This window comes from Sceloporus undulatus, chromosome 1, assembly GCF_019175285.1.
Source record: "Sceloporus undulatus isolate JIND9_A2432 ecotype Alabama chromosome 1, SceUnd_v1.1, whole genome shotgun sequence".
In the NCBI taxonomy this organism is placed as follows: Eukaryota; Metazoa; Chordata; class Lepidosauria; order Squamata; family Phrynosomatidae; genus Sceloporus; species Sceloporus undulatus.
This window is the reverse complement of record NC_056522.1, coordinates 190,030,282-190,049,721: the sequence shown is the minus strand read 5'-3', so window position 1 is coordinate 190,049,721 and position 19,440 is coordinate 190,030,282. Positions and strand designations below refer to the sequence as shown.

The window sequence follows — 19,440 nt, the reverse complement described above, 5'->3', positions numbered from 1 at the left end:
GGACGGACAATCCAGTTTGGAGGGCAAATTTTGGATTAGGAGGCCTTTGAGTCCCTTCTGACCTTTGTTTGGCTGCATTGGTTCTATTGTCCCCAGTAGAATGAATGCCAGATTTGTTGTTGTTGTTGCTGTCTTTCTTCAAGTTGTTTCTAACTTAGAGTGACCCTATCACAGGGTTTTCTTGGCATGTTTCTTCAGAGGTTTTTTTTCATTGCTATCCTCTGAGGCTGAGAAAGTGTGACTTGCCCAAGGTCACCCAGTGGGTTTAATGGTCAAACTGGGATAAGAACCCTGGTCTCTAGAGTCCTTGTCCAATGTTTAAACCACTATGCCATGCTGGCTCTTAATTAATGCCAGATTAATATGTACTAAACCAGAACCAAAATTCCTATTGTTTTGGCACCACACAACTCCTGAAATACCTGCCAAAAACAACTGCCAGAGATGTATAAGCAAAAGGATACCTTCCTCTGTCACTGTTGCCCTTACAGTAAGTGCCACAATAACACCCTGAGAAGGAACCATTTTAGTTGGTTTATCCATGTAATATTCTCTGTATTCAGTGGTCAGGGATTATGGGAGTTGTAGTCCAACACATCCAGAGTAAACCAGGTTGCTGATCCACAGATAAATTAGTCCCAGTTTATTTGGGCAGCATGAATTAAGATGTAAGATTTAGGCAGGCTAGTTTTATTTTGCTTGTTCTCAGTATGATTGCAAATCATTTCAGAGTACGTTATCATACTTCAGGTGCAGTATATAAAAGGGCATAAAAACAAAAGACACACATATTCTCTCGTGTACTTTAAATAATCTCTAGATTACTTTTAATATCTAATAAAATGTAAATTATATATTAATGCTTGTTATATGTAATGCATTGTTTAGCAAATTAACAAGACGCAAGGGTGGAAAGAGACTGAGGATCTGTGGAATGGCAGGAAGTGAGGCTTTGCATCAAACACTATGCTTGGATTCCTACCATTTCACAGATCTGCAGTCTCTCTCCAGCCTTGTTCATTCACCTTTTGTTTGCAGTTGGTTGAATCCATTAATACAGAGCCCTTGGATACGGAGGGCCAACTGTATACATATATAATATATTAATGTATATTCAAGCCAGTATGGTGGCGCAGTGATTAAATGCCTGTACTGCAGCCACTCGCTCACAAACCACAACGCTGTGAGTTCAATCCTAGCCAGAGGCTCAGGGTCCACTCAGGCTTGCATCCTTACCCAGCTTGTTGGGGGCAATTAGTTTACCCATTGTAAACCACTTAGGGAGTGCTTAAGTGCACTGATAAGCGGTACAGAAATGTACTTACTATTGCTATTGCTAAACTATGAGTCTGGAGACCAGGGTCTGAATGCTGCTCAGCCATGGAAACCCATTGGGTGACCCTGGGCAAGTCACACTCTCTCAGCCTCAGAGGAAGGCAAGGGCAACCACCTCTGAACAGATCTTGCCAAGAAAATCACATGATACGTTTGCTTTAGGATTGCCATAAACTGGAAACAACTGGAAGGCACATAACAAAAACAATGTACATTCAGCTCACAACTGCATTTTAAAAACTCAAATTTTAATATTTTAATTAAAAATGGTTAATGTAGCTGGTTAATTTACACTAAAGATGGTTTGGGCTGTTTACACCTTGATTTAGTTAATTCAGATTTTTTAAACCTGGAAAGTGTTATACTCATACTAGTCCTCATCCATTGCACATATCCTTTCTTTCTTGCTCACATCCATATGAGATGCATAAAGATTACTCCCCCTCACCCAAAAAAGAAGGAAGGAATATTGTTTGCATTAAGTCATAAAATGACCAGAGGTGAGGGGCATAACACAGTGCCTAGTCATTGAGGGGCAAGAAGCATAAATGGGTCTGTTAAGCGTATGCCTCTGCCACCATCTTGCCTGGCAGAGAAAGGACTGAGGGCAGAGCAAATGGCAGTAGGAGAACCCCATTAGCAATGCTCTGCTCAGGCCAATGGTATCTACAGCCTTGCTATAGATTTAACAAAAGGAAAATCTGTGACAGTCACATACATTTCAGACAAAAATTGCAATGGGTTACTAACTGTGGAAAAGGGGCTGCATTTTCCAAGAAATAAACATTTACATTTTCAACTCTAAGTAACCACCATAACCCCAAAACAGAAGCAATATTTTAGGTGGAAAGTCCTGGAGTCTTGAGTGAACAATTATTGTGAGCTTTTGTTTAAAAACAAACAAACAAACAAAACCACCAAGGAGGGCTCACCACAATTATACTAGAGAACACTTTCTTTAAATTGTTCCAGTGCTCATGCAAATAAGTTTCATATCTCCAGTCAGAGCAGCATGCATATATATATATACAGTGGTACCTCGGGATACGAAATGCCCAGGTTACGAATTTTTCGGGATACGAAAAAATCCCATAGGGAATTATTGTTTCGGGTTACGAAAGTTTTTTCGGGTTACGAAAAAAACTCCGGCGCTATTTTAAATGGAGCCGCGGCTTTTTCCCCATTAGCGCCTATGGCATTTCGGCTTACGAAGGCTTTTCGGGTTACGAAAGCGGCCGCGGAACGAATTATTTTCGTAACCCGAGGCACCACTGTATAGCAACTAGAGCAAGCCGTGGGCTACACTGATCATCACTGTCAAAGATATGTGACAGGCAAAACTGCAAGCAGCATTTTATTACGATGATAACCCAAGGGAATTCTCAGCAACACACAAACAAGTGTTCCTTTTGTTTTTCAAATTATTTTTTCAAGTATCTTTGTGCTGTGTGCATAAGCTCCATCTATATTAAGCAAAGGATTAAAAAGGAAGGGAAATATATTTTTTTTCATTCAATGAGGTCAGTCCCTAGTTTGCTATGAAAATACCGCTGTAGACTCAGTGTTGGAACCATTTTGACCTGGAAAAGAAAAATAAAAGTAGAAAGGGAAAAATAAATCAAATGACAAGAACAAGAATAAGCCATTTAGGGAAAATGAATCTCTGTTGGTAACTTTTCATTTCTAGCATAGATTCTGGATAGTCCATCACTCTGTTGTTGAGCAAGTCTTCAGGGGAAAATGTAGGTCTCTGGAAGCAAGCAGAGTGAGCCGCTTAGTGCTTTGTGATATATCTTGCTATTTCAGGTTGCAACAAATGTCTTCGTTTCTAGTTAAAATCTGTCCTTTACCTCTTGGTGTAAAATTGTTTAAAATGGTTACTTGTATAAATCGGTAATGGAATTTAAATAGAAATATAACAGCTGAGGGAGTCTGGCCAAACAGCCAAGTGCACAAAATAACAAGAACAACATAGTTTATGACACAGTATGTACATACAACAAAACAGAAAATTACTAACCTGGAATAAAATGTGCCGTAATTTGTGGTTTTCAAATTGCCCAAACCAAGACAGCAGCCATTTTCCCTGGATCTCTGTACAGATGAGAAACTTGCAGGAGTACGGCAGGAGATGTATTACCTCAATCTTCTTATCAGAGACGAAGGAATTACTGTCACTTTTTACTGCCCTCCTTAGGACCTATATTTAGAACTTGCTTCCTTCCTAAATACTGAACTGGATGTGGTAATGAAAAAGAAGAAAAGAGTAAAGTAATTCAATCAGCGCATAATTAGGGCACATGAAAAATTGCACTCTGGAACGTATCCAATGACTGAAAAGTTAATTCTGTAATATGGTAAATCACTGCAGATAGGAGATAAGAAATGGGGGGGGGGGCATGTGACAGAAAAGAGGAGGAGAAAAAGGAATGGTTTGCTAATACAGGCATGTGCCTAAGGCAGGGAGGGAAAGCAGGCGAGAAGATGGGAGAAAAACAGAGAGAGGAACTTGGCAATTCCCTGTATGTAAAGGGACCTTGTATGCACTCTTTTCATTCTGATATTCCAGACTAACATGCCTATATTTCTGGATTCTACTCCCTTGGTAATTCCCAGTTGCTATGCAATGATAGAAGAGGAAGGATTGTTGGGAGTGACAGAGCAAACATATTCCATAGGCTTTTCAAACAATTTTTTTTACTTTCAAGTACCTACATAGTAAGCAAGTAGACTTTTTGAAAGACATCATTTTCATGCACGCTATCCTTTCTTGGGCACATTTACAAAAATCTGTTAAAATTCAGTTATTTGATTCCTAGCTGTGTACTATTTCATGCTGAATTTCAGCACATTTTGGCAGCTAATGAAATCCTTATATGACTTTCAGTCAACTAGTAGCAAATTATCAACTTAAATAATTAAAGTCTTCCCAGCACACTGTACCTGAAGCACTAGTCCAAAAAAAGAGAATGGCTGAATAATTTACCTGGCTATTAAGGAGGCCAAGCCATCCTGAAATCAGTACTCAAAGAGAATGCTAGAACAGCTGGTGATACTCTAGTAAAATACAGAGTGGATCCTGAAAGTCTGAATTCTGCCATCCTTTTATTTCAATGCTCTTTCTTTTCTCCCTCTTTCTTTTTAGTCTCATATCCCCGCACCCTTTGCCTTTCTAACAAGTATTAAACTATTAAGTAAAGACATTGTACAGAGCAGCATAAAGAGTTGGCATAGGGGCAGAGTGGGGGCATGGCGATATCATGCCAGCCACCCTGACTCTGCCCCCATGCTGGTGTGATGCTGCCCAAGCAACCACACAGTAGTGGCATCACGCCATGTCTTTGGCACAGCATTTACATGTGCTGTACCGAAGAAGCATAGAAAAGCCACCACTGCAGCTAGGGCACCCTTTCTGTGCACCACGGAAAGGCCAGATCGGTGCTGTGGCGTGCGGCTGCTGTGGCCCTGATCCAATGCTTCCAGGGCCGGCACAGAGCTGCCCATTAAGGGCAATCTGTTGAGCCCCTAAGTGAAGACCATTTCTGCAGCTGCACCTAGAAATAACCAGAACTTGGAAAGACTGTTTTTTGGACAACACCTTTCAGAATTTCCTACCAAGGGCCATGCTGGCAAGAGGTTCTAAGAACAGTAGTCTAAAAGGTAAGGTGTAGAGGCCTTTTCCAAGCTCTGGAAACAACTATAGTGGTCCCTTGGTATCCACTGGGGTTTGGTTCCAGGACCACCTATGGATACCAAAATCTGTGGGTGCTCAAGTCCTATTAAATACAATGGCACAATGGCACAGTAAGATGCCATTATATAAAATGGCAAAATCAAGGTTTGCTTTTTGGAGTGTGTATTTTTAAAATATTTTCAAGCTGTGGATGGTTGAATCCGTGGATAAAGAATCAGTAGATAAGGAGGTCCAACTGTAGTCCTATGCTTTCCTCAGGTTCTCAGCATGCACAACAATTTGGGAGAAGGAATCTCAGCCTATTCTCCATCCCACTTCCCTTCCAATTCCACACTCCTCAGTGTGTGGAGCCAAGAACATAAGCAGGATGATTTAAGTTTTAAAATGTTGTCCTGTGTGGCAGAACTATTGCTCTGCATTTTTGAGGTATCATTTATCTAAGTTCAAGTATGGGTGAGGAGATGGGTATGGGATCAACCAAGATTGCATTAACACCATGTAGGTCACATGTAACAGTGCAGAAATGACTAACTTTAAACCATTCAATACTTTTGATAAGTCAGATACAGAGCACTTTGTCCATAATGTTTTTGTTTTCTTTTTAAAAGTTTTTTTTTGTGTGTGTGTTGAATTCCAAATACATATCAACTTGTGGTCCATTTGTTCTGCTTCAATTTAATATTGTTGTTTTTAATACTATGCAATCAGTACAGCAATTTGGATGACTGACATGCTAGAGTGAATTTTTACCAGTCTTTGACGTGAGTCTGGAAAATGTGGTTTAGAAATTCAGCAAGCAATCATAAAATGCAGCACATCAGGTACATCAATAAGAAAAGAGATTGAATATTTGATTTTCCTTGGTACACAGAACCCCAAAGGTCTGGGCAGAACAGTAGGCTTAGCTGGGCACTAAAAGCATCACTTATAACATTTAACAAAGTGTACTCTCCTATAGTATAGGGCATGTGTGCCTTTTTGATCACGAAAGACTGTGCTTCATATATGTGCACTGCTGTCCAGTTTACTGACTTTCCTTCTGACTATCACCCATTTAATCTGACCACTCATCCACTCTCCCCAAAGGTACTGCAAGAGAGCTTAGCCAATCGGTTTCAACCCACGTCAAGTGTGATGGGTGGCATCTGAGTAATCCAACTGATGGGGGTTGGCCAGCATCGGACTCTATACCTTTCTCATACATTCAAGGTCAAACAGCATCCCATTGGGGAGATTCCAGATTGATGGTAGATCTACCTTTTAAACACCATGGCACCTCGGTCATTCAAATTCAGTTTGCTTCCTGTACATGACGGATAGTCCTAAATATGTTGTTGCCAACAATGGGAGCTTGCTACAGTCTTGCTGAGTCCACCTACCTACAGGGTGCAAACTACTACCATTTAAACAGTAAAGCACTATTAACAAAACAAATATACTTCCATACATAAACATCAGAAAAAGGATGGTGATGGTGGCCCTCAAAACGTCTTGAAATCATTCTAGTACAGGTAATACAGTCAGCACTCCGTATCCACAAGTTCTTTCTCCATGGATTCAAGCATCCATGGTTTGTAAATATTTTTAAAAATATAATTTCAAAACATCAAACCTTGATTTTTCCATTTTATATAAGGGATACCATTTTACTATCCCACTGTATTTAATGGGTCTTGAGCATCCACAGATTTTGGCATCCGCTGGGGGTCCTGGCACCAAGCTCCAGCAGATACCAAGGGCCCACTGTATCTAGTTTTATCAGATCTGCCACTTCCCTGAGCTTTCAACTGCACATAATTCTGAAATGAATCCCTACTTAAAAGCACAGATGTTCTACTTGAAAAGAACAAACCAATAGAAACAGTTTAGACCCCATCTGTTCACAAACACATCGCTGAATCTTTTAGCACTGAGTTAAGATTGAAAAGCTTGAGCAGTGTTGCCAACAAGCCTCAAAGATATTCCCCAGAATGTTTTACCAAAATCCAAAATCCCCAGAATTCCCCAATATTTATTATTATTATACAGTCAAAATCCCCGGAAAGAAATTAATTAAATTCCCCGGATTCTGGGGAATTCCCCGGAAATTAGCAACACTGAGCTTGAGTGCTCCCCCTTTGGTGTAGCCATAACAAAACTGAAAGCAACAACTTTTTTAACACACACACACACACACACACACAATCAATCATAGATGTTATTTCTGAAAAGGTGAAACTGTGGTTAAACAATAATTTATTGCAGTGGTGGGCAACTGTTACTTTTTTGGCCCCACAACAATTTTGCTTTCTTTCCTTCCCCTCCTTGGCTGTTCTAGGTCCAGGAGAGGCTTTTAAAATAATCGCAACCACCCCTTCTAGTTTATAGTACCAGAAGAAATCAGCAAATTATCAGCAAACCAGTCAGGTCAAGATTGCTCTGGATTGATGAAGGGACAGAAAAGAAGTCTCTTCCACCAAATACAAAAGAACACTTTTGCAAAAGCAGCTTAGCAAACCTACATCCTCGGAGCATGAAAGCAGTCTGGCACTTGGATATATAGATGGATATAGGCTGTGATTGAAATCTTGAAAAAATAAACATGGTGGAACAGTGATTTTCAATATACATTTAATTGCTCCCCTCTGTAATTAATTTCCATTAAAAACTAAGTTCATGTTAAATTTATTAGCTGGAATTTGGACATCATGTATTTATTCTAATTTCCCAGAGACAAATAGATTAGCTTACCTGTTATTCAATTAGCCGAATTTCACAGCAGCTGATGAGAAACTCTTCTATATGATGTCTTACTTATCCTAAAAGGGAGCATGGTTCTTGTCAGACATGACTCAACCAGCTAAAATTGCCAAGGAAAACATTTGCTGGATATTCGTAACCTCAGTCACCTTACTGCTCCAACTAATCTCGGGACATCCTTTCCTTTTTAATCCGTAGAAACGTAACCTTAGCATGGCTCATTACCAAAGAGAGAACAAAGCTCCTTAACCATTTTCTCTCACAAAGATCAACTTCAACATACCTTCTTCATCTGAAATGGTGATTCTGGCATATTTGCTTATTATTACAAATAAGCAACATGGGGCATACAGCAAAATGCAAATATTTTCCGACCAGTTCCTCTAAGAGAGATATCTCCATTTAGGTAAACTGGAGAGATTTGAGTAGAGACATTATCAGAAGAAAAATCACTTTTGTTAGCCAGGAACATTACATTATTTGTCCTGATCTGTCTAGCATTTGCATTCAGCCCTGACTGCTGGAACAAGTCTATGTCCGTTTAATTATGGGATTCTCTTACACTAATAATTAGATCACAATAAAATGGACTAGGAATAATCCACTCAGACATTTAAGTAGTTTTCATCCATCAGTGAACTAAAGTGAATTAAACAACGAGCTCTATAGAGGCATGAAACACCCAAACAAAAAACTTATATTCAACCTTATAAAGTATATAAGATGCAAACAAGCAGTATTTATGAAGGGTTCTGAATTACTTGTTTCTGGATAATTATAAACTATCAGATGAGATCTTAAACCTTTCTCAGATGTCCCCCTGAATGCCTTATTAGGACTTAGTTCCATATTGTACCCTTAAAATGAGGTGGGCATCATGCCACCCTCCAGATATTGTTGGACCATAACTTCCACTAGTCCTGGCTAGTATAGCCAATGGAGAGGAATGATGGGAGTTACAGTCCAATAACATTTGGAGGGTTGCATGATTCTCATTCCTCCTTAAAACTGATGGAAATCTTTTTTTCTGAATAAATTGTATCATTAGAAACAACGACTACTCTGCACAAGCTAAAATTCTTGATGAGATGTACACTCTCATGTTTTCTAATGATAACAACCATGTGAATTAAAGATGAAATTACTAATTGCCTTGTCCGAAGGGCAACATGGCACATTGATTGCTAACTAAACAGAAATGCCTTTCCTCCCTTGCTGTGTTCTGCAGCAACCAAAACCTGGCTCCAAACAAATTTACAGCTCTCTGGATGTTCTGGAGATGCTCAGTGAGAGTTGCAAGGGATGGGAATTACCCTTTCTAGTTCCATCAGCAGAACTACCTAATTGGCCTTTTTAAAATGTTGTTTCAAAATGCACCACATGTAACTTTTGTAATTCTTTCTGTCATGGGCTTATATTTTCACATTGTGAAGACACCACTGGGATATGGAATCACCACTGTAATAATTTCTTTAAAATATTCAGGTATAGCCTACAGTTAGATGTTAGATGGGTAATATTTGCTTTAATAAATTAATACTACATTGTTCCTTATTGTTGTTCTGGCTCTATGAGATGTGATCCAAGTTTGAAGTCTTATTAAAATATGGTTAGTCTGAAGATAACTTAAGTCATTTAGATGAGTACCAATGCTTAGTAGCCATTTCAGACTCATGCTAGCACATTAGTAACACATCTGTTAATTAGATGTAGTAATCACACATTAAACTGAGCAGACTGTATCAAGCTGAATGGGTTTACAAGCACCTACCACTGCAATTTGCAAAGATTTATAAAAGAATGCAGTGAGAAGGGCTGTTAAGAGGCTCAGGTTGTGTGGATGTCCTTGTTCCCAATAACCCTTGTTGGTTTGAGATGAATGCATTATATTGTGCTACAGAAAACAAAAAGCTTGATCTAAGCACAGACTACAAAGATGATTGGAGATTTTCCCTGTACCTTGTTATGCTGATTCAACATATTTGCCATCCAATTCTGGGGAACTCTAGTACAGACTTCGGCCCTCATTGCTTGATTTTGCAGTATTATCCAAGAGACAGCTGCAGGATTTCTATGGGGTTTGTGTCATCTTACAGATCTTGGGCTGTCTCATGCTATTTAGACTTCTGTAGTGCACTCTACATGGGGCTTCTCTTGAAGTGTTCAGAAGCTAACAGTTAGTAACAGTGCAGCAGCCAGTACAAAATATATCAACTATTGTGAGGTATGTGTTTTAGAAAACCTGCACAGGCTTTCAATTTGTTTCTGAGTTCAATTCAAGGTGCTGGTCTTCACCAATAAAAGCTCTGAACAGCTTGGGGCCAGGATATCCACATGAACCCGCCTGAAACCTAAGATCCTTAGCAGAAGTCCAGTTGTATATTCCACCACCCCAAAAGGCTTGGCTGGTATACATAAATGACAGAGCTTTCTCTGTAGCAGCAGCCCAATTGGGGGACTCTCTTCCCAAGGGAGGTAAAGTTGGCTGCATCCCCTCCGAGTTTCTAGCAGGCACTGAATACCACACTATTTCACTTGGCCTTTGATTCTTAAATCATAGTCCATTCCTCAAGCTACTATACCTCACTGTACCTGTATGAGATGTACCTGAAAGAAAGTAACTGTATGCAAACCTAAGGGAAAAAAGATAAAATTACTGTAGAAACGTCAGGAATAAACTCTTCTAGAACATGGCCACATAGCCTGAAAAACCCACAAAAAATTACTGTAGTTTGTTTCTTTTAGGTACCTTTTGTATTATGTTCTCCTTCTCTATGTGTGTACGTGGCCACCAATATCTTTGTCAATATCAGAAAAGGGATTGGATTTATTTAGAAGACCTTTTTACTGCAGAGTAGATTTGTTTTTAGCAGTGTACTGAAAGAAAAGTTTGTTCAGAAAATGTGCATACAATATAACTTTTGCAAAGCACTTGAAAATTGGTTAGGCTCATGTTTATCACAGATATTGGATAAGTCTCTTCCCAGCAGTATTACTTTTAGTAGAATAAGCACATAATTGTAGAGACAATTTATTTGAAACATTCTCTATAATGTTTATAATCAATATTAATTACAGTAGAATTAATGACTACTCTCTTTACTGAACTACCTCAGAGTGATTACAAAATTGCATCAAAATTAGATTTGTACTGATTGTCACAAAAGAAATCACCACAGCATTAGCAACATTCTTTATTATGAAAATTGCTCCATTTACAGACACAGCTCCCACAAAACCTTTTTTTAAATAAAGGAGCTACACACAAGCCATGATTGAGATGTCCAGAAATTATTTGCATTGGTGTACTAACTTTAGTTAATTTTAGCCAAAAGTGTATTTTACATATCTTGCACTCGTCTGTGACAGACACAGTAAAGAACAGCACCAGTTTTATCCAAGATGTTGGTCAAAACCATGTGGTTTCAATCAAGGAAAAAGTCACAGGAAAAATGTATAAATGGTGTGCATGTGTGTGTTCAAAAGTATTTCAACAAAAATAGAATTAAAAAGATTTCCACCTTACTAAACAGACATAATAGCTCCATGGCTCAGCATGCTAAGCCAATAACACTTTTGACTGAGCACATGTTTATTCGGACCACATTTCTATTGTTTTCTATACTGGGCTCCAACAAGCAGACTGTTCCACTTATAACTTGAATATTTTGTTCCTCTCAATTCTTAGATTGCCAAATCTCAAAGAAAGATTTTTTTGAGTTCTGTAAACATATAAAGTATCAAAATCAGTGCTGATGCTCACAATGAAGAGTGCTCCTTGATGTTAAACAGTAAGCAAAACAGAAAGGGAAAAGTCAGCTCCCATATTCTTACCACCCTGGTATTAGTAAATTCACCAGACACAAATAGCAGCACTTGCAGCATCTGTTTATAATCTTACATACAGAAAAGGATTTCACAGGCTTTACGAGCAAGAAATACCACAGCTTTTTTCATAGAAATGCACACACCTGGGCAGTTTACTTCAGAAAGACACTGAGTGGTTCTATAGTTGAGTTCAATCCTTCAAAAAGCACAAAACTGACCATCTCCCCAATGTAAGGAGCACATGCCTGGATTATACTTTTACATGAATTTCATGTAGATCCCATGCTAAACATAATTCTTTCTTTTCAGCTGCCCTGCAAAGCATCCTCTATCTCTTTCCTTTTTGGTTGATCGCAGGGCTTTGTTTTTTCTGCACTTTAAGAAGTTACAGGAATTACATCCACAACATGATGATTTTTCTCTTCATTTTAAGTGATTTCAGGGAAGGAGAAAAGTTCTGTTCAAAAGAGTCTTCCATAATTAGACAAATGATTTAGGTCAGCTTTTCATGTTGAATCTGGTAATAACATGCCTGAAAATAAAGGGTTTTAAAAGTAGATTTAGTTGAAAAGATTACCTGCTGTGAGTTGATCAGTTACAGCTGAATTCAGAACTCTTTCAAATCAATGAGACTCAAACTTATCAGGCAAAGACACTTTTAGGAGTTTATTACACTGAGGTTTAGGCAGCTCAGATCCATGGTGACTCCTGGTTCAGCTATGCGAATTCACGTTATAACATGAGTGTTTTATCACACCTGGTTGCCCTTCCGAATCGAGGGGGAATCGAATCCAAGGCAAGTCACTTGATGCAGATTCACGCAAAGTGGAGTGAGTGCAAATTAGAATCATAGAATCGTAGAGTTGGAAGAGACCACAAGGGCCATCCAGTCCAACCCCCTGCCATGCAGGAAATCTCAATCAAAGCATCCCCGACAGATGGCCATCCAGCCTCCATTTGAAGACCTCCAAGGAAGGAGACTCCACTACACTCCGGGGGAGTTTGTTCCACTGTCAAACAGCCCTTACTGTCAGGAAGTTCCTCCTAATGTTGAGGTGGAATCTCTTTTCCTGCAGTTTGCATCCATTGCTCCGGGTCCTAGTCTCTGGAGCAGCAGAAAACAAGCTTGCTCCCTCCTCAATATGACATCCCTTCAAATATTTAAACAGGGCTATCATATCACCTCTTAACCTTCTCTTCTCCAGGCTAAACATCCCCAGCTCCCTAAGTCATTCCTTGTAGGGCATGGTTTCCAGACCTTTCACCATTTTAGTTACTCTCCTTTGGACATGCTCCAGTTTCTCAATGTCCTTTTTTAATTGTGGTGCCCAGAACTGGACATAATATTCCAGGTGGGGCCTGACCAGAGCAGAATATAGTGGCACTATGACTTCCCTTGATCTAGACACTATACTTCTATTGATGCAGCCTAAAATCGCATTGGCCTTGTTAGCTGCCACATCGCATTGTTGACTCATGTTCAACTTATGGTCTACTTGGACTCCTAGATCCCTTTCACATGTACTTTCATTCAGCCATGTGTCTCCCATCCTATATCTGTGCTTTTCGTTTTTCCACCCTAAGTGCACTACCTTACATTTCTCCATGTTGAAATTCATTTTGTTAGCTTTGGCCCAGTTTTCTAGTCTGTTCAGGTCATTTTGAATCTTGATCCTGTCCTCTGGGGTATTAGCTACTCCCCCTAATTTGGTGTCATCTGCAAGTTTGATAAGTATGCCCCCCAATTTTGTCCTCCAAGTCATTGATAAAGATGTTGAATAGCACTGGGCCCAGGACAGAGCCCTGTGGGACCCTTGTAATTGTAATTGTATTACCACACCAGTGCATACCATGAGGATTCAACAATTTGAATTGGGACCCTTGCACATGCTCAGTAGGGTCTGAACGCACCCTGAACCTTTGCACTTCCAGGGTGAAGAAGGGAGCCTGGTTCCACTTTCACGTGAATACTAGCCTCACGTGAAAGACTGCTTCACGTTTCTTCCTCCCTTCTATTTTCCCATTCCTGGCGGCCAAATTCAAACGGGGTCCTCCGTGTCAGTGCCCCCATCTATTTCAGCCTCATCTACATCTATCCTCTTGTCATTATCCTCATCTATTTCAGCCACATCTATATCTAGCCTCCGTGTCAGAGCCCCCCATCCATTTATTATTATTATTAGTGAATAATAATAATAATAATAATAATAATAATTCACTGCAAAATAATCAGTGTAGAAGCTGCACGTTTACTTGGAAGTAAGTCCTTTGGATCTAAATGCTAGCCTCACGTGAAAGATTGCTTCATGTTCTATGGGCTTTAGAGTCCGTCTTGGCACCCAAACTAGAACTCTTTTTTGGGAGATAGGGCCCCCTGTGTCACCCAAGCTAGCACTCTTTCTCTGGAATATGTGGTCCATTTTTTTCCAGTGAAACAAGCAGCCTTCCCCAGCAGCATCAGAAGCAGCTGCTCTACCCCTCCTCGCCAGAATGTCTCCTGTCCACGTTAAAACATGAATACCTTCATTCCCCAGTAGCTCTCTGCCCTTTCCCCAGCATTTCCACTGGGGAAACCGCATTTCCCCTCAGCAGCAATGGAAGTGGTGGTGGGGGGTACCGGAAGCAAATGGGGCAAAATTGTAGCATGGCATCATGGAAAATGTGGGATCTTGGAGGTTTGGGGCGGGGGGGTACAGGGATGGACGCAAAGTTGCATTCCACACCAGACCAATTCGGAGTGAAATAGAAGCGAGCTTGAATGCGAATTTTGTGAGTTCACTTTTTTTTCGAATTCATCAAAATGAAGGGTCACTTTGGAATCACTGCGGAAGCGCCACAGAAGGAGCGCCCATAGAAAGGAATCGCGTCTGATAACACATTCACGTTATGACGTGAATCTGCATCGTTGGACCCGCAGTCACGTAGGATCTGAGCTGCAAAACCCCAAAAAAAACCTCCGTGTGATATCTTCCTTTTTCTGGGTTGAAACCTGAGAATATAAACAGACAGACTTTCCTCCTCTTAAATGTGATAAGCATTAAATTGTTCTACAGAGGCATTTTTAAAGAAACAAACTCTTCCTTGATGATGGTGTGAAAGCTATTTCACATCCCTAAAAATTAAGACCAATTGTATACTGGTATTTTTGTACTTATACTTCCCAGTCTAGAATACTATTCAACTAAAAGTCTATTTTGATACAGGTGCATGATTTTCAGAATTCCCAGTTAGAGACAACTAACTGGTTTCAAAAATAAGGACAAATGTCTGTGGTTATTAAAGCTGGCAAGAGATCCAAATAAAACTTGAACCAGGCCTAGGTGTAAACATTACTGCATACTAGGTGAACATTTTAAGAAAGACAGATTATCTAAGGCTTGCCTTCAAAGTAGTAAACATAATGCCTTGCTCTCCATGCTGAAGAAATGGGTCCATTAGATCCTCGATCAAGTGTACTTCAGATCCCAGATTTCTTACCCTGTAACAACAACAAAAATCAACAACAAGCCATATATTTAATTCAACGAACCATATTTTGTAAGACTTTGCCAAGATAGCAGCAGGTGAGATGTAAATTTCAACTTATTACTGAGTGACATACATTCTATACACTGTTTTACAGCAGAGCTGGAATTGGGAATGTGTGCCTCCCTGAATGTTTTTGGATTTAAACCCCCATCATCCCACACATTCGTTATGACAGCTATGGATGATGACAGCTGTAATCCAGCATCTTGAAAACTACACATACCCCACCCATAACAGAGACTCCTTTTGCCCTGTTTATTTGAAAGTTCAATTTTGACACAACTATATTAGTGTGTATGCTTTTACCAATTATAGAGTTAACTGTTTATTTCTTTTTTTTTTTAACAATCTGGCCAGATCCCCTAATTTCAGAGACATTTTACCATGCTGCAAATATTGTATCTTAACACACTATTTGTTGTTGCTGTTAACTGCCTTCAACTCAACCTTAATTCATGGTGACCCCGTGCATGAGGACCCCTATTCTCAACCTCTCTGTTCAGGTCCTGAAGGTTCAGGCCCATGACATCCCTGATTGAGCCCAGCCATCTGGCATGTGGTCTTACTCTCTTTTTACTGCCTTTTACCTTTCCTAGCATCATTGTCTTTTCTAATGAGTTATGCCTTCTCATGATGTGGCCAAAGTATGACAGCCTCAGTTTGGTCATTTTGGCTTCCAGGGAGAGTTCCAATACACTACAGTGTGTCAAGCTAAGAACAGCTGAAGGCCAACATTATAATTACAGTCAACCCTCTATATTCACGGCCTTGAGACTCATGGTTTCAATTATTCGCGAGGTCAAGGCTGCTAATGTAGGCATTCCTCTTTCCCTTCCCTGCCCAATCTCTCCTTGGGCAGCCCAGGGAGAGATCTGGGAGGCAAAAGCAGGAGGTACATTGCCCCCCCCCCGAAGACCCTTCTCCTCCCCAGCCCTCTTCCTGGACAGTCCAAGGAGAGGATTGGGGAGGAGAAGGGTCTCAGAAGGGCCAAGGCACCTCTTGCCTTCTCCTCCCCTATCCTCTCCCTGGGTTGCCCAAGGAGAGGATCGGGGAGGGTGCTCCTATCCCCCCGCCCACCCTTCCCTTTAACTGGCTTCTGAGTGGTGGGGGGGAGAGAGTTACTCACAATTTTTCCATATTCACAGGGGTTTCATTCACCTTACCTCCACAACTATGATGGGAGGACTGTATATGACTAAAGTCTGTCTTAGCATCTGTATGACTTCCTCTCTCACTAGTCTCATGACTGTGCAATCTGCTCCTAATTTTCAGACTTGTAGGCCATTCCTGCTTGATCATTTTCTAAAGCAGTACTGTACATGGACACTCTTAAATAATAAATTGGATTTCAGCTCCTGGAATACTTTGCTATTTACCCCAGAAAAAGGCTGTGATTTCTGGGCACTGAATCAAACATCTGGAGGATCAAGGGTTGAGAACCACTGATTTACATAATTAACATAACTGGGACTCCATTGCTGCAAGGTTATTACCATTTCATAGTCCTATGTGTGCTCTACTTAGTAGGTGGGAAAAGCTTCACATTTTCTCAAAGTGGAGAGTTGCTGTTATTTTATTGATACACTGAACATCAGTTTCCAAATAAATATTGCACATAATTGCTAGAGATGAATGACACTATCTCCCACTGATCATATTTTGCATTTTTAGGGTGTATTGGTACTCTTCTGTTTTGCAAGCCTCAGTGCTAGAATGTTCCTCTTGCTTCCCCTTTCCTTTGTTGAAACACACATCATTGCTGAGGGAGTAAAGCTTCCCCATTCCCCTTGTAAAAGACAAGGGGGGTAGTGTGCACTGGCACTGGATCAGAGCCACCAGAACAAGAACCCAACCCTGTGTCATGGGTCAAATACAATTGGGACACATTGCCTGAACACAACCAGAGCCAGAGCTCTGTTCAATCAAGTATTAACCTGGAATATTCACTGCAATAATTAATTACAAGATTCAGTGTGGATTTTAAAGATCTGCTCACCTGGCTCGTAGCACCACATAGAGAAAAACAGGGAACAAATCATCCATGGACCAAAGGAAATCTTCATTAAGATTCTCAAGTACATTCTGGGAGATCTCCTCAAAGGTCTGCTGGATCACCTTCAGTTTGTCGGCAGGTGTAAAAGTTGTACTATTGGGGAATTTTTTTTTTTTAAAAAAAAACTAAATTAAGGCACTGTGTTATCTTTTATTTCTGAAGACAGAATCAACCCTTTCCTCTGATCATTTGTAACATGTGAGAGAATAAAACATACACCACATCAATGAAAGCAAAGAACAGATGGAGAGTTCTAGGACTAAGGAATACTCAGGAAAGGGGGAAAACATTTTATTCAATGTTTTATACTACTCATAATAGGACTTCTCTGCATTCCTTCAATAAATGTAAGAGATTCCATTAGAAACTCTAAGAGGCTTGAGACAAAATAATAATTAGCATGGTTCTTGTCAAGTCAGATTCATTATCTGACATTGACAGTGACATGCAGATGGACAGGTTGCTTACCTGTAACTGTAGTTCTTCGAGTGGTCATCTGTGAATTTACACAAATGGGTTATCTTGCACCTGTGCAGAGCGTATTCGGAACTTTCTAGTGCTATTAGAGGCGTTTTGGCAGTAGCTCCTCCCACTCCATAACTGCCTTCTTGGCTCTCTTCCCACCTAAACCCTCAGTTCCATGGATGCCAAACCAGCAGCCCAGGATCTAAGGAGAGGCAAGGAACAACTGTGAGGGGAGGATGAGTGTGTTTGTGTGAATTCACAGATGACCAGTCGAAGAACCAGTTTCATTAAAGTAACCTGTCCTTCTTTGTTGTGGTCTCTGTGAATGCACACAAATGGGTTAGACTAGCAAACTGTAATTACAGTAGGACACTTAGGGGCTTGTAGGTGCCTCCATTTTCACCAGATTCAAGCTGTGTCGGACGCACGCCGCTACTTCTAAATTTGAACTACAGCTTCAAATTTGATCCAGTATAAGCCGGTACTAGCCCTTGGTACAGCGGGAGAAACCATGGCTTTGAAATTGACCTGACGGAGCAGAGGCACATGAGGCGATACAAACAATGGGCCCCAGGTACTGAAAGGCCAGTTGCATCCGACTCTTTCCATGGAGCGTGAAGAAACAGTACCAACATTGGGTCCTTAATATTTTTCTCCTAGAGGAGTATCAGGATGGTCTGTGGCCAAGAGTAACGCCAACCTGGCTATCACCCAATGCTTCTTAGCAGGTGAGGGGGCAGGTGCCTGAGGGTCAATCGGTTCAACAAGTCTGCAGGGTCAGGACCAAAGAGGAACAAGAAGCTGATGATACATCCAGAGTAGATAATTTCCCAATTGCCCAAAATCCTCAGACAGGCTGAGCTAATACAGTAGAGCTGTTAACCTCACCTCAGTAATACAATGGGCCTTTGCCAAGCACAAACAGCAAGGTGAGTGGCCATTTAAATCCATGATTTCATCAGAAATCCGAGTGCTCCTCTTAAAATATGAACGAAGAACGGAGATGAATGAAGAAATTACCACCAAAATGCAGATTGTTCCTGTCAATGTTTGAGAATTTAAAGTCTTACAGGCAAATGAAACTTTGAAGAGTTTTGCAGATGCTGCTGCTGCTGCACTGGACAAAGAGGAACTGAGGGTTTAGGCAGGAGAAGAGAGCCAATAAGGCAGTTGGAGATAGGCGGGGTTACCACCAAAACACTTCTAAGAGCTCTAGAAAGTTCTAGATATGTTCTGCGCAGGTGCAGGAAAACCTATTTGTGTGATTCACAGAGACCATGATGAAGAATAATAATTTCATAGTTCAAACATGCTTTAAACAGTGTTCACTTTATGTGTGGATGCTTCCAGCTTACCTCTTCTGTCGTGCCACCCCAAGACTCCCCAAAGCCATACCCTAGAAGAAGTGGGGGGCTGCTATCCAAAGAAAAACATGCCCCTGCCAATGTGAGAAATTATTTTCCCTTCTAATGCTGCTTTCTACCTCTTCTTTTTATCCTCACATGTATTCCTTAGCCAACACTTTAATACACTTTTTTTCTCTGTTAGGCAAATTTTCCACCACGTCTTCAGACACCCCCCAGTGGCTGCGTCATACCCCACTGTTTGTCTCCAGGTAACACACACAAGCTAACATTTTGAAATTGTCATACCAATAAAAACCTAACTCCTCTGCAAACTTTATCAAGTTATTCTTATTTTGTGTTAAATATGTCTCAATGAATATGATTTTTTAAAACCAATTTTACATCAAGATCTAAATTTAAGTCGTTCCAAAGAAGTAACAGAGCCATATGCA

General features: G+C 40.4%; 2 protein-coding genes across 2 annotated transcripts in view; both read right to left on the bottom strand.

Moving 5' to 3' along the window:
• The window catches only part of MPP4 (membrane palmitoylated protein 4), a 52,629-nt gene extending 41,825 nt beyond the window's left edge, over window positions 1-10,804 (bottom strand). Inside the window, exons 1-3 of the mRNA XM_042444052.1 lie at window positions 9,728-10,804; window positions 7,760-7,827; window positions 3,356-3,571 (exon numbers count right to left, since the gene is read on the bottom strand). The gene's annotated coding sequence lies outside the window, so the exon portion shown is untranslated. The remainder of the gene's footprint in view (window positions 1-3,355; window positions 3,572-7,759; window positions 7,828-9,727) is intronic.
• Window positions 10,805-11,635: 831 nt separating this feature from the next.
• The window catches only part of ALS2 (alsin Rho guanine nucleotide exchange factor ALS2), a 74,314-nt gene continuing 66,509 nt past the window's right edge, over window positions 11,636-19,440 (bottom strand). Inside the window, 3 exon segments of the mRNA XM_042458273.1 lie at window positions 11,636-12,128; window positions 14,978-15,074; window positions 17,121-17,270. Coding sequence (XP_042314207.1) covers window positions 12,090-12,128; window positions 14,978-15,074; window positions 17,121-17,270 — 286 coding nt within the window. The 3' untranslated portion in view covers window positions 11,636-12,089.